At 37.6% G+C, this 14619-nt stretch overlaps 1 protein-coding gene across 5 annotated transcripts; it reads right to left on the bottom strand.

The window, feature by feature from the left end:
* Positions 1-1132: 1132 nt before the first annotated feature.
* On the bottom strand, positions 1133-6568 carry LOC149921144 (SWI/SNF-related matrix-associated actin-dependent regulator of chromatin subfamily E member 1-like). Of its 5 annotated transcripts, none has more exons than XM_090163298.1 (13): positions 6434-6568; positions 6101-6211; positions 5994-6043; positions 5846-5938; positions 5579-5785; positions 5432-5507; positions 5314-5372; positions 5195-5258; positions 4934-5118; positions 4765-4866; positions 4339-4653; positions 4119-4272; positions 1133-1493 (listed from the first exon to the last, which is right to left on the bottom strand). In XM_090163298.1, the coding sequence occupies exons 2-13, from the start codon at positions 6165-6167 to the stop codon at positions 1222-1224; spliced, it is 1644 nt and encodes a 547-aa protein (XP_090019424.1). In that variant the 5' UTR covers positions 6168-6211; positions 6434-6568; the 3' UTR covers positions 1133-1221. The 5 variants fall into 5 exon arrangements, with proteins under 5 accessions (XP_090019424.1, XP_090019423.1, XP_090019421.1 ...); XM_090163297.1 differs by having other exon boundaries at positions 4339-4689; positions 4934-5103; positions 6434-6567; XM_090163295.1 differs by having other exon boundaries at positions 4339-4689; positions 6434-6567.
* Positions 6569-14619: the final 8051 nt, after the last annotated feature.

The following is a 14619-nucleotide window of genomic DNA, read 5'->3' on the forward strand; positions in this document are numbered from 1 at the left end:
AGATTTACTTCGAGGAACGCCAGGTCGGGCGAAATACTGTTATTGTTATATGTACAATATTATTGTTAATATAAAGTCGCTCCAGATAAGTGATCGTTTCTAAACCAATGCTCTTCTAGTTATAAATAAATCTGCTTCTTGAGATACCTTAAGAGACTGAACATAAGGGAAGTGTTTACAAGGTTACCGAATTAAATTTTTCTTAATGGGAGTATAACCTTAGTAGGGAAGGTCTAGCTTCCGCCAAAACAAACTTGTGCAACAACTTAATTAAGTGGTCCAGAGGATCATAAGTCTATAATCTTATTCTATAAGTTCTTCACATTGGGGAATATTTAACTAAGAGCTAGTAACGGAGTGATTTCATCACAAGATGAAAATCTCCTCCTAGCGAGGCACTGTCAAAGGCTACGTGTGACGCGCTAGCAAGCAGACGCAAAACGGCTGTCTTGCATGTGAAGAGGTAGCAATATTATACACTTATGAGAGGACACATGAACTAAATCAATCATTAAGTATTGAAGCAATTTAATAAATTTTTTCTAATATTTTTTCCATGTGGCAAAAATACTAAGGGTGTGCGAGTCCTTTTTTTTGAAATTCGAGTGGAGTCTCGAGTCTTAGAAACTTGGACTCGCGAGTCCTCGAGTCCAAATATTAAGGACTTGATCGAGTCCTCGAGTCCTAAAGAATTAGGTTTAAAGCTTTCGAGTCCAATACGAGTCCGGAATGTTTTTAACGAGTCCAATTCGAGTCCTAATTTTTATCGAGTTCAATTAGAGTCCTAAGTTATCGTGGCAAATTCGTCTGAAATTTATTTGCCGCTGTTTAAATAATCTTGCCCAATAATAATGGACTCGCCGAGTAATAATGGACTCGCCGAGTAATATTAGACTCGCCGGGTAATTTTCAAATTATCTATTTACTCGAGTCCGCTTCGAGTAATTATGTACCCTTTTCGTGGGAATCGGGTACCCGTGCGAGTAATCAAATTACGTATTCCGAGTACTCGGACTCGGACTCGATAACGAGTACTCGCAATTTTCGAGTACTCGCACACCACTAAAAAATACATTGTAGTTTTAGATATTTTGGATTATGTATAGAGACATGACATTAAACAATTTTGATATTAAGAGTTAAATACTTTATTGTATACATACAATGGTTGAAATGATATAATGCGCAAACAATTTAGTGAAGAATTAGAACAAAAAAATGTTACAAAGATTCGTTAGTTTTCTCCCGTCCAATGTTATTGCCCGATGTACTTTTACGACGAATGCTTCCAGTATTATTTTGATCAGGCTTCTTGTTTGCTGACAATTCTTCACTGACATTTTCAGTTGATGAATTATTGGAAGAGACATTGGGAACACTATGTTGAGAAGATAATGGGGTGGTAAGCTCTTCATTCATGCTTGCTTCCTGGGAACTACAAGTGTCAACTTGACCTTCCATGACATAGCTGCTGTCATCACCATCTCGAGATGCTTAGAACAAAATAGTGGGTCATTAAACTGGTGGTGTAACTTTGCAACAGTTAGTGATGTGGTTACAACTATCTAAATAGATTTGAAAAAAGCAGACTTTCATGCAATGGTACTGAATTGCAAAACAAATGAGAAAATCTTCACTTCTTAGATCATTTTGTAATTTGGTGTATTTCCAGAAATTTATTGAAAATAGGGTACAGGGTGGCCACCAAATTTTGAGATTCGTATTCCGTTTTCCTTGACCATTTTAAGAATTTTCCCTGACTTTTTAAGGTCAAAATTTATATTTTATATTTCACTTTTATCAGAAGTTAATAAATTTAAATGGACTTATATTTGGGTAAAAAGGTTATTGCAATGTTGAAAAAATTAGCTAAACTTTCAAGGAAATAAATGACAATCAGCGGCCTCATTGAATTTTATATTAATTTTGCTTGCGCCTGATAGACCTGGTCACGTAGATTCTGAGGGTATTTTTATTTTGCCCGCAAATGATTATTTAATTGAATTTAATTTAAAAGCTTGCACTTTTTTGGGCCTTTTCACGTTTTTGGTTGTACTTATTTCCGTCGTGTGTTCGCCGACACCACAGTTTCGGTGTCCTAATAATTTCCACGTGATATTTCGGTATTTAATAAAATCAATTAAAGTTTTTGTTCATTTTCGAGGTGTTTTGTATTTTTGGGCCACAAACGCTTATTTCAAGTTTAATTTAATTTAAAAGCTTGCACTTTTTTGGGCCTTTTCACGTTTTTGGTTGTTGTTGATAATTAAAATTATATACTTTATGCTTGGTACTGTCCTCTAGGTCGCATTATAGATGGCCCATCGCTTTTTTTTAGTATGGGGTTGGGGAGGCGCCGCGTGCCCCCAGCGCTTGAGCGAAGTGAGTGTGCGGCGCCGTCAAGCGCCAATACGGGGAATTTTAAAGTGCGTCAGACGCCAATACGGGGAATTTCAAAGTTTTGGAAATTCTTCAACTTCAGCTATTTGCCATTTTTAACGTCTTTGTGAACGCGGCTTTAGTGTTACTCGACTTAGTTTTGAGGCCGTGTTACTTTCCTGTAGGTCTATATTAAATGCTTCAAACCTGTTCTCATTTTTGTTACTATTTAAGTTGATACGACTTCACTAATTACGAAGCCACTAGGTACGATTACAGAAGGCCCACCGTCAATCATAGAAATTTCATAGGTAATTAGAATGCTGCCGTGTAACTGGCAAATGGACCAAACACCGTGGCAGACGATAGCCAGACCACAGCCAATCAGAGCTCAAAGAGTGGTTCTGCCAAGAATTTATTGTCACCAGAGAGAATGACGTCACCTAGCTCTGGCGATAGTAGCGGAACCAATCAGGATTATTATCCTCCTTGGCGGAACCACTCTACGGCCTCTCATTGGCTGAAGGTTCAAAACGAACTGGCGACAAGCTCGGCCATAGGCGGCAGCATTCTAGTTACCTATGAGCTTTCTATGCCGTCAATGCTCAGAATGGGGCTGGTGCGCGCCTAAAAAGTAGTGTCGGCGGATACACGACGGAACTATTTTTAAGAAAAACGTTACTAATCACCTAAAATTACTATATATTAAACTTATTATTTACCATGGTGAATATTACTAGAAATTATGTTTAATTCAGAGAAAACGGCATGGTATTAGAAAATAAAACTTATTTTATACAAGACGTTTCAAGCCGAGGCTCTTCTTCAGTCGTTCGTTATCATTTGCGGCCCACAAAAAAAATCACTTCGTAATCTACGCGTCAAGTGCTACATTCTCCGCCAAAAAAAAACAAAACTACATGAGGCCGCTGTAGTTCAATTTTGCCAATTTGTCATATATCTAAAGTGAAATTAACTTCAAAAAGTGCCAAGATAAAATTTTAATTCCCAGACTTCTCTGAATTTTTACAAATTCTTAAAATTCCCTGACTTTTTAGGCCAATTTTTAAATTCCCTGATGTGTGGCAACCCTGGGGTACTTTATGGAAGAAATCCTAATTTTACCATGGGTAAAGGCAGGGCCGTGCTTAGGGGGGGGCGAGCCGGGCGGTCGCCCAGGGCCGCTAAACTTTTACCATAGGGATGTATATACCGGAGGGCCGGAGCGGCTACACTCAGTTTCGCCCGGGGCCGCAAGACCTCTAAGCACGGCCCTGGGTAAAGGTCCTAGTGCGAGCCATGCTTTTCCAAAAAATCTTTTTCAGCTTGAACATAAGCCAAAGCAATTCCATTTTTCACATATAGTCACAAATCCTAGTGGAGATTTTTTCAATGATTTTAGCATTCTTGTAATAGAAAAAATGTATTTGAAGATGAACCTTTATCCGTTATCCAACAAGTTCGCGTTACAACACTTAAATGATTTTTTATCAAAATGAAAAAGTTACCCAAATGCCTGAAAGCCTGAGTAGGATAGTGCAAAAAAATTCAGAAAAAAAAAAAAATTACTCTTAGCTCAGTAAACAAAAAATACTATTACCAAGTTCTCTGACCCAAAAATTTAATCTTCAGGCATATTAAAAAATTCAATAAAGCGGCATTTTTGAAAATCAAAAATATAGCGGAAAAGTTAAGCCATAATCTTTATCCTTATGTTAAACATTGTTAATGTTTCTTACCTCCACCATCCGCTATATTTTCAGATTCTCGGTCGCCTTCATCATCCACATCATCATCATCTTCATCCATAGCATCATCTTGCGACTCTTGTTCAGTATCAGCTAGCTGTTGATCGGGTGATTCAGCAGCAGTAACACGTTGCAATGCATTATACTACGCAGTACAAAGTATAAACCATTAACGATAACTTCCATTGTACATAGAGCACACGGCACATACTTGGGCGTCACTGCTAGATGACTCATCTTCGATCCACGGAGTATTTGTGGATTTTGGACCAGAACGATCGGGAGTTTCTTTAACCACTTCTCCATTACCATTTTCATTTAATCGATTTTCTTTAGGTTTGGGTCCTGCGAAAGGAGGTGCAATTGGAGCTGTGCCTGAACCCATAGGAGGTTGATTTGGTGGTGGTGCTGCTGCTATTGTTGGTACTATTTGAGTATGCCCTACATCTTCCCTTCTACGTCGTTCTTGTTCATCCCGAGCGGCTGTTTCTTGCTTCAATTGTTCTTGCGCCCTCTCAACCATCTTCTGGTAAAGTGTAGAGTCAACGGCTTTAGTCACTCTCTTCAAAAGCAGAAAAGTCAACAATATAAGACTACAAGAGAACAGAAACAACTAAAAACATGTGAGAGGACAAACTTTCTTCAGTTCTTCCTGAAATGCGTCACTGGCTTCCAAAAATTTTCTCTTTTTTGCTTCAAATTTGTCCTCGATTTGCTGAAGTTCGGCTTCTAGCTTTTTCTAGAAAACCACCAAAACTGGAGTGTTAACTAATTAAGACACTTAGGCTACGCGTGCGAAATATCACCTGGTGCATTGTTAAAGAATGAACTTGGCGTTGCAATACGCTCATTCTAGCTGTGGTTACGACTGAACGAACATCTGGAACTACAGTGTCACTGAAGATCTCGTTGATGAGCCTGTGATTACGTAAGTAACGCGCAGCCGCAATGTGCTTTACTGAGAACTCATCCACGTCTAAGGGAAGGGGTTCTATTAAGCATACAGATAGCTTAAAACTTTTGCGAGACCATTATTGAAATTGCAGAATGAACATAAAGTTTTGTACCATCTTCATCATCGGTGGGTTGTATACATATTTTCCCATCAGCTTTTTGAGGGGTGGTTACGTTCTGTAATTGAACATATCAATTAGCAAATATTAATTGATATTTCTCAAATATTTACTTTAGAATTAACTGATGGAGTTCGTTCAAGAGCTTCTCGTTCTTCAGCTGCTTGTTGAGCTTTAATATAGATGCTAAGAATTAATGGACAAGTTTAAAAGTTATTATGGAAGACGTACCACGAACTTTAGCAGCTACCCAAGCCTGGTATGCAGGAGAGTTGTGATACTGCTTCAACGCTTCGTTATATTCAATCTGAAAGTAAATATAATGTTATATATATATATATGTTTCAAAATACAAGTAGTAGATAAGTTATGACTGACCTTTTCTGCTTCATAATCGTCAATATACTCTTGTTTTGATTCATCGGGAAGCTCACGCCACATTTGGCCAATAATTTTACCAATTTCCCATAGTTTCAAGTCTGGGTTTTGAGCTTTAACTTGATCCCACACTTTTCTGCTGTATCTCATATAGGGCATTAATGGTTTATCCGGAGGTTTAGGCGGTTTTGGTACTCGACTATCATTCTATTGGTTAAAAAAAACTTTAAATAAATAACAAATAATAAGAAATTTACTTCAACTAACCACTCCAATAGCTCTTGAGCCAATTTTAACAGGGTTAAATGCCGGATGTCCATGATGTGAAGTCACAAATGGACTAACAGCAGTTGCCGCAGACTAGTAGAAAAAATTACATTAGTTAACAGAATCTTATAGATGATTTAGTACTCACTTGAGATTGAGAGCCCATAGATCCACTAGAACCTTGGGTTCTCGGACGCTCTGAAATTGAATGCATAGTTAGAATTAATTAGTAATAATTAAAGTTCTCATACTTACGAGGTGTACCCTGACCAGAGGGTGTAGATCCTCCCGAGCTTTGTCGATAATTAGAAGGCAATGACATGTTGAACTTAAAGACCACTAGTGGACCAGATTAAAAGTGCATACCTATGAAAGAATAAGTGTTTTTCGTCTATGCCTATTTTTAAAAAACGTTGGGGCTTTGTTTCATTGTTTGACGAAAATATTTCCAAGGAATACCCAAGGCTTAATTTAAAAATAAACTATTGATTAGCTATAAGCTACTTGAAAATTACCAACTAAAATACGTTCAATGTTACCAATAGGCTAGCGTATATTTATTTATATTTAAAAATAAGATATACATACTAGAACGGAGGAGATTATTTTATTCACTTTTTGTAAAAGTTATAAAACTGAAGCCGGTTTTCAATTTAATAGCGTCATGCCGTCACCATCAGTGTTGCCAACATAGAGATAGAAAAGAAATAGAGGCACTATTGAATCTGGCGAAGTTGACCGCGAGTGCCGACCCCTTTTCGCCAATGTAGGAAGCCATGAGATGGGCAGATTACGTGGCGCCATCGACGCGCGGTGAAATGAAATACATTATTCCTTTTTGAAAATCAACTGTCATTTGATGTAAGCAAAAGAAGGATAGATGGCGTTGCAAATTCTGCCCATCTCCGCTTTCATACATGCGTGGGGGGGGGAATGAATTTTCCCGGACAAAAATAGGAGTGCTTTAACGCAGTAATCTTCCCTCTATTTCTTTTCTATCTCTATGGTTGCCAATGTTCGGACTAAGAGGATGTAACAGCTAGTCTTCATAATCCTAGGTTCGGAGACTTAAAAAAATTTATTGAAGGGCCTATACTTTAGGCCGACGGGTCCGCCACTTCAAGCATGAAGGAATAGTAGGGAGGGGAATTCCGAGGCGGCGTTAAATCAAAGATCCTTTATGTTAGATCCTTGGTTAAATAGTGTATTTTTCTCCACTGGTTAAATCATGGAGCTTCTATACACTCTTTTACAATCTCCCATGTGGCGGCCGCCACCGCCGTACTACCTCTGCCTCCACTATTGAATTTTTTTCCCCTAACGGTTCCCCTCCCCATGTAGTCAAGCTATGGATTCCCCCACGAATATTCTCCGTAAAATAATCTATACATGGAGAAGAAACCTTGGAGAAGGGACGTATTCTGGAGTGGAAAATCCCATAGCGGTAATAAAAACGTCCTTTCCCGCCTATTGCTGTTAGAATTACCCAAACTACCCCGGTTTTTGGTCGGACGTCAGCTTTATCTGCCATCATTCTGGCTTGATGACGTCCGACCAAAAAGAGCATGATGGGAATTTTACAAAGCCGCAGGTGGCGCCCGACTTTTCCACTCCAGAATACTTCCCTTTTCCAAGAAGAAACTGCCCCCCTCTTCTAGCTATGAACAGTACTGAGAAACCTTAGACAGAATTTGTCCTCATAAAGGGGGCCTACATTTTAATCCCTCCCCAGTTTTTCTGTAGATAAAGCCGAGCCCACACAAACAACAAAGATGGCTGCGGTTGGTGCGGTTTAAAACTAACCCTCAGTTCGTATCGTTGTTTTACGTTACAAAATTACTAAAGGTTTTAGTCTAAACAAAAATGGATAGTAATGTTAGGAAAGGGAAAAAGAAAAAAAGCGTGTATGGTAGTTGTAGGAGCGATTCCCGGTATATTAAGAACAACGATATCAAGTTTATACCATTTCCGAAACCAAGCAAAAAATTGGGAAAACAAGAGAAATGCCTCAAGTGGATTGAACGTTGTGGTAGATTGGATAAATTTGACGTGAATAGGCAACACGAGACAACTCTCTTTGGCTAGATTTATTATTACCTATTTCATCCATTATATCAGGTACATTTAAATTATCACAGACTTTTGACTAGGACGGTAATACAAACTTAAAAATAAACCTAAGCCTTTGAACGCACATGGCAATTAAGGCATGGATGTACTTTCTACATCCATGTTTAGAGGTATGACGTCAGATATTGTTTACATGGGCTCGGGATGCGCGGGAGAACAAAAAGCGTTGCGCAGAACTGAGTTACATTTTTGTCTAGAGGGGGGACCGCTAGTTTCTTCTCCATGTATAGAAGCTCCATGGAATGTCGAAGTAAGATTTTTACGGCCGTGATGAATCTCGTAGAAACGGGCGTGTCTTACAGCGGGAAAACTCACGAGAAAAACTCTCGCGCCTCGCTACACTAATTCGACGCAGAGGTGGGCAAAAATAGTGAGCACTCGTTTTTGAAAATCCTGCAGTAATGAGCGAGCGCTTCAAATTCGAATTCCAGCTGCTCTTGTTCAGCGAGAGGGCTAAATTGAGCAGCCTCTGGGCGAGCGCCGAATAGTTCGCTCCGGCGTTGATGGCTGACGGCGCGCTGAGGGAGATTCCCCCCTCGACGGGTTAGTTCCCTTACTTTTAAGCGCTCACCGCGCGCTGAGCGAGATCTCCCGATCGTCGGAATAGCCCCCTCACTTTTAAGCGACGCGTTAGTACCCTCAGTAGAAAGCGCTGACGCAGCGTTGAGGGAAAATTACCGAGAGAAGGAATAGTTCGCTCAGATTTGAGCGCTAGCTACGCGTGGATTTTGATCACGGTGAGCGACGGTAAAGTTCGTTTACGCAAATCGCTCACAGCGCGGCGAGCAAAAATTTCAAAAATCAAACATTAAACTATTACTCGGCTATGGGTTTATTATTTACTTTTTTATTAATAAAATGAAGGGTACTCTAAACGTCGGGAGTTAATGATATCTCCGATTGAATAAAATTCAAAGGTTCTTCCGAATTTATCCAACGATAAACTAGACTGCAAATATTCCGTTTAGTGTTAAAAGAGCTTTATTAAATATTAAAAGCCACAAATTATAACAATAGGCGCTGGTATACATTCTTTTGGTCTTGACAAACTTGGCAGGTGAAATGGGCTACGCGGTACGCGTTTCTTCATTTTTAGGGGATTGTGGCTCGCGCTACTTTAAAGGAAAATATTAGCGCGCTCTCAACTTAAATTAATGATCGGTACCATAAAAACAAGTGGACATTTACTAACCCCTAATCCAACTCATTTGTAAATCTCCAGAATTTAATAGACAGTTTTAGCAACTACCTACAGGGGCGGTGCCAGAAGATTCTTAGGTGTAGGCTAATAATGTTTATCATTTGTGGGCCCCCTGTTCCTCAATATTGGACTTATAATTCAATTTTGCAAATTCAGGTAATTTATTTATTATTTGATATTAGTGCGGTTTTTAAAATTTTACAGTATTAACTATCATCACATATTTTATTTGAATTTAAAAATCGACTTGATGTGGCCCCGTCAGATCGATTTGTGGGCCCCTATTTGAACACAAAAGTAGGCTATAGCTCGTGTTGCCTACCCCTAACGCCGCTCCTGACTACCTACACCGGGATTTTATTCACAGTGAACGACGACAGAGTTCGTTTACGGTAAATCGCGAAGAGCAAACATTTCAAAAATTAAACTTCACATTTGACGGTATGAACAATTTAATAATAAGATTATTTTTAATGTATATGTAAAATATAATACAATATCTTTGCATATAACCATCTTCGATTTTGTCCATTGTTTATGACATCGACAAAAATAACCATATCATCAAATGATCAAGCTAATTGCGAAGATTCACGGTTTTTAAATAATAATTTTTTTCAGAAAAAAAGGGAGGGGTTGGAATTAATATAATGGCCAGCCTGTGCCAATATTAAAACTGTTTTAGTTCCAAATTGAGGTAACTCGATTTACGCGAATTTTCTTTTTTGCCGTTTTTCAAACTTCCTTTACACTAAAAATATAAATATTACAAATAGCGGCCAATGTATAGTTACAAAGTTATCGATTATTTTCCATTTTTAAAAAGCATTACGTTATAATTTTTTTTCCAATTTAAATAATATTTTTTAGATACCTGGTTTTGAAACTAATAGCGTTCTTTTCGTTTTTATTTCACACCGAATTTTAGTAATAATAAAAATGTTTGAATAATTCTAATGTCTAGTTTGTGCGGGTAACAAAAATCAACAGTGAAGAAGCTGTCAACGATCACCGTCAAGCTCAGCATGTGGGGAGTGGGGACCCGCTGGCTGCCGGTGAGTATGAACAAGGAGGAAGGGGGGTGGCATTACCAAGGTAACCTATTTAAAGTTACTATAGACAGTAGGCTATAATCACTGTGTCGCGCGAAAGCGATCCAAATGTAACGACTGACGATTACGATAAAAATTACATCATTCTTCCGAACTTCAAAAGGGCGTTATTTTATTTCTGGGGGGGGGGGATTTCTATTTGAACTTGTAATAACTTACACACAAATATTTTCTTTACATTTTTCTGTTTTTATTGCTTACGATGTTACACTTTATATACAATATTGGAAGTATTTCAATATTTATTTAAATCTTCGCTCTTGCTTGATACCTACAAAGATTCTCAAAAAAAATTGTGTGGATCGTGTCATTTTCGCCTAATTTGGTTTGCACATGTTTCTTAACAATGAAACGAAACCAAAATTAGTTACAGACATACGCCAAACGAGGAGGCAATGAACACCGCTAATGCCCCACAATGGAACATTTTGAAAAAAAAAGGATCCACCGTGGAACTTCGTATGTCATTAGAAAGTGTTCATCTTGTAAAATACGGAACAATTAAAACAGCGAATATATTTTAGTTTCAATAGTTCAGCATTTTAGAATCACACAGTCTAATGGTCTTTAGACCAAACGAAGGTGGTCCTGAAAAGGACCGTTTTGGTTTTAGCCAATTATTTGGCTTCTTCTGGTTTTTGAATTTTTGAGACCTTTACGCAAGAACAACCAGCTACAGCCACTTAGGGGGCTTTGTTGGCATTGTCCAACTGCTCCTTATACAACTGGAGTTCAAATTCCATTGCCCCGTTCTTTAACTTGGCATTCATCAGCTCGTCTGGCCTTTGGGCGAGTTCTTGTTCGTTACAGAAAATATCAAAATATTTTTCTGTAAATCGTCCTAAGAAATAAAAAAACAAAAATTATCAAAAATTAGTAACAATAATAATAACTATATGTAAAACTAAGTTGCTGTATTTACGTTTTAGCGATCGGCTTTCAACTTGAAGCTTGAAAAGAGGGGAAGGGGGGTGGAACCTCAACCCCTTTCCAAACTATCCCAATCGTTTCAATTTTGGGACCCGCAGGTGGAGTCCAGACACAAAGGCGTCTCTTTCGGCATCTTAACGAAAAGGCAAAGGTTGACCACTCATAGGAAACGTCTCTTAGTCGCAGCGGGACATGACTAACCAAATATTTCCCCGAAATAGGCATTCACTCGCTAATTTAGGCTTGACTTATAATTTATAATATACATATATAAATATACTTTTCGCTAAACTGAACTCCCCCTAAAAATGAGTCGTATAGCTTCATAGATAGACTAGATCAAAACTAGCCCTTCTGAAACCGAAATAAGTATATAGGAAAACGGAGAAAACCATGTATATTCGGGCCGCGTCTACGGAACGTTAGCTCCAAAGTATATTTTTCTGGACTACGGATAGACTAACATGAAAACGTTAATCAATAAAAATAAAAATACTACGTAATATCATAAATCCATAATTTAATGGAAATAATTCACTAAAATCTATTTACAGAGTGACGTCATCACGGTAAAAAATCGCCCCTAGCGAGATGCTGATAAAGGGCACGTCATACACGAGAAGCCCTCTATATAGAGTGTCTCTTGTAGCTAGTTATCAGTAAACGTTTTGCATATAAAGAATAAGACGTGTCATACTTATGTAACAATATTATTAACTAATGGTATTATTAGCTATTTTTACTACATTTATTTACAATATTTGTTTATTCTGTGTTACTATTTACTAAGTTGCGACTAATCGGGCCGATTAGATATTATTGAACCTTGGAATCTATAGCCGACATATTCAGACATTAGAATAATATTAGTTAATTCAAAAGCATTGAATTGGCGGCTTGGCCCGATTCATAAAATCCTATTTGGCTCTGCAAACCTTTTTTCCCACCTTGGGCTTTTTTTTTTCAACACTGCCCATTCCAGACAGCAAGGGCGCCACTTACTCGTTACAGCACCTGACAAAAATATTAAAATAGGGGGACAGTCGATGGAGGGTTTTTTCTATTTAGCATCGAACCCATTTTCTTCATTCTCGCAGTTTTCAATTTCAACAATAGCGTGTACTTCTTAACGTCATATGACGGGGGGTCAACGCCAGAATTCCGAACTGACGCCAATGAGTCGCCCCTCCCTTGGGTCTTAGCCAATGCTAGGGCAATTTCGAAGTTTCCTATACTTATACCTCGCTTCGTAATCCTTTCTACAATAATAGTATAAATAGTAGGTTCCTTTCTCATTTCGTTACAGTTTCTTGTCGACTTTTCTCAAGTCTGCGTCTTTCGATTCGTATTTCGGTCCTTCCTTAGTTTAATTTTTTCGTGTTTTTTGCTTTAGCTGTTCATAATTTTTCTCGCCTTCGAAGTTTAATTTTTTCGAGTCCATAGTTTTGGAGTTATAGTACTTCGACTGTGGCTTGAGTTTTTTTATTCAGTTTCAGGCTTTAAGTTCGCTTCCGTATTTTACAAGATGAACACTTTCTAATGACATACGAAGTTCCACGGTGGATCCTTTTTTTTTCAAAATGTTCCATTGTGGGGCATTAGCGGTGTTCATTGCCTCCTCGTTTGGCGTATGTCTGTAACTAATTTTGGTTTCGTTTCATTGTTAAGAAACATGTGCATACCAAATTAGGCGAAAATGACACGATCCACACAATTTTTTTTGAGAATCTTTGTAGGTATCAAGCAAGAGCGAAGATTTAAATAATTATTGAAATACTTCCAATATTGTATATAAAGTGTAACATCGTAAGCAATAAAAACAGAAAAATGTAAAGAAAATATTTGTGTGTAAGTTATTACAAGTTCAAATAGAAATCCCCCCCCCCCCCCAGAAATAAAATAACGCCCTTTTGAAGTTCGGAAGAATGATGTAATTGCGGGTCCCCACTCCCCACATGCTGAGCTTGACGGTGATCGTTGACAGCTTCTTCACTGTTGACATTAGAATTATTCAAACATTTTTATTATTTCTAAAATTCGGTGTGAAATAAAAACGAAAAGAACGCTATTAGTTTCAAAACAGGTATCTAAAAAATATTATTTAAATTGGAAAAAAAATTATAACGTAATGCTTTTTAAAAATGGAAAATAATCGATAACTTTGTAACTATACATTGGCCGCTATTTGTAATATTTATATTTTTAGTGTAAAGGAAGTTTGAAAAACGGCAAAAAAGAAAATTCGCGTAAATCGAGTTACCTCAATTTGGAACTAAAACAGTTTTAATATTGGCACAGGCTGGCCATTATATTAATTCCAACCCCTCCCTTTTTTTCTGAAAAAAATTATTATTTAAAAACCGTGAATCTTCGCAATTAGCTTGATCATTTGATGATATGGTTATTTTTGTCGATGTCATAAACAATGGACAAAATCGAAGATGGTTATATGCAAAGATATTGTATTATATTTTATATATACATTAAAAATAATCTTATTATTAACTTGTTCATACCGTCAAATGTGAAGTTTAATTTTTGAAATGTTTGCTCTTCGCGATTTACCGTAAACGAACTCTGTCGTCGTTCACTGTGAATAAAATCCCGGTGTAGGTAGTCAGGAGCGGCGTTAGGGGTAGGCAACACGAGCTATAGCCTACTTTTGTGTTCAAATAGGGGCCCACAAATCGATCTGATGGGGCCACATCAAGTCGATTTTTAAATTCAAATAAAATATGTGATGATAGTTAATACTGTAAAATTTTAAAAACCGCACTAATATCAAATAATAAATAAATTACCTGAATTTGCAAAATTTAATTTTAAGTCCAATATTGAGGAACAGGGGGCCCACAAATGATAAACATTATTAGCCTACACCTAAGAATCTTCTGGCACCGCCCCTGTAGGTAGTTGCTAAAACTGTCTATTAAATTCTGGAGATTTACAAATGAGTTGGATTAGGGGTTAGTAAATGTCCACTTGTTTTTATGGTACCGATCATTAATTTAAGTTGAGAGCGCGCTAATATTTTCCTTTAAAGTAGCGCGAGCCACAATCCCCTAAAAATGAAGAAACGCGTACCGCGTTGCCCATTTCACCTGCCAAGTTTGTCAAGACCAAAAGAATGTATACTAACGCCTATTGTTATAATTTGTGGCTTTTAATATTTAATAAAGCTCTTTTAACACTAAACGGAATATTTGCAGTCTAGTTTATCGTTGGATAAATTCGGAAGAACCTTTGAATTTTATTCAATCGGAGATATCATTAACTCCCGACGTTTAGAGTACCCTTCATTTTATTAATAAAAAAAGTAAATAATAAACCCATAGCCGAGTAATAGTTTAATGTTTGATTTTTGAAATTTTTGCTCGCCGCGCTGTGAGCGATTTGCGTAA

Source organism: Leiobunum rupestre, chromosome 11 (genome assembly GCF_980474605.1).
Source record: "Leiobunum rupestre chromosome 11, qqLeiRupe1.1.hap1, whole genome shotgun sequence".
NCBI lineage: Eukaryota > Metazoa > Arthropoda > Arachnida > Opiliones > Sclerosomatidae > Leiobunum > Leiobunum rupestre.

Coding starts and splice junctions, on each gene's coding strand:
- LOC149921144 (XM_090163295.1), bottom strand. CDS start 6,167: ATGTCATTGCCTTCTAATTATCGACAAAGCTCGGGAGGATCTACACCC. Junction 5,786..5,845: donor GCTCAAGAGCTATTGGAGTG/GTTAGTTGAAGT, acceptor TTTAACCAATAG/AATGATAGTCGAGTACCAAA. Junction 4,867..4,933: donor ATTCTTTAACAATGCACCAG/GTGATATTTCGC, acceptor GTGGTTTTCTAG/AAAAAGCTAGAAGCCGAACT.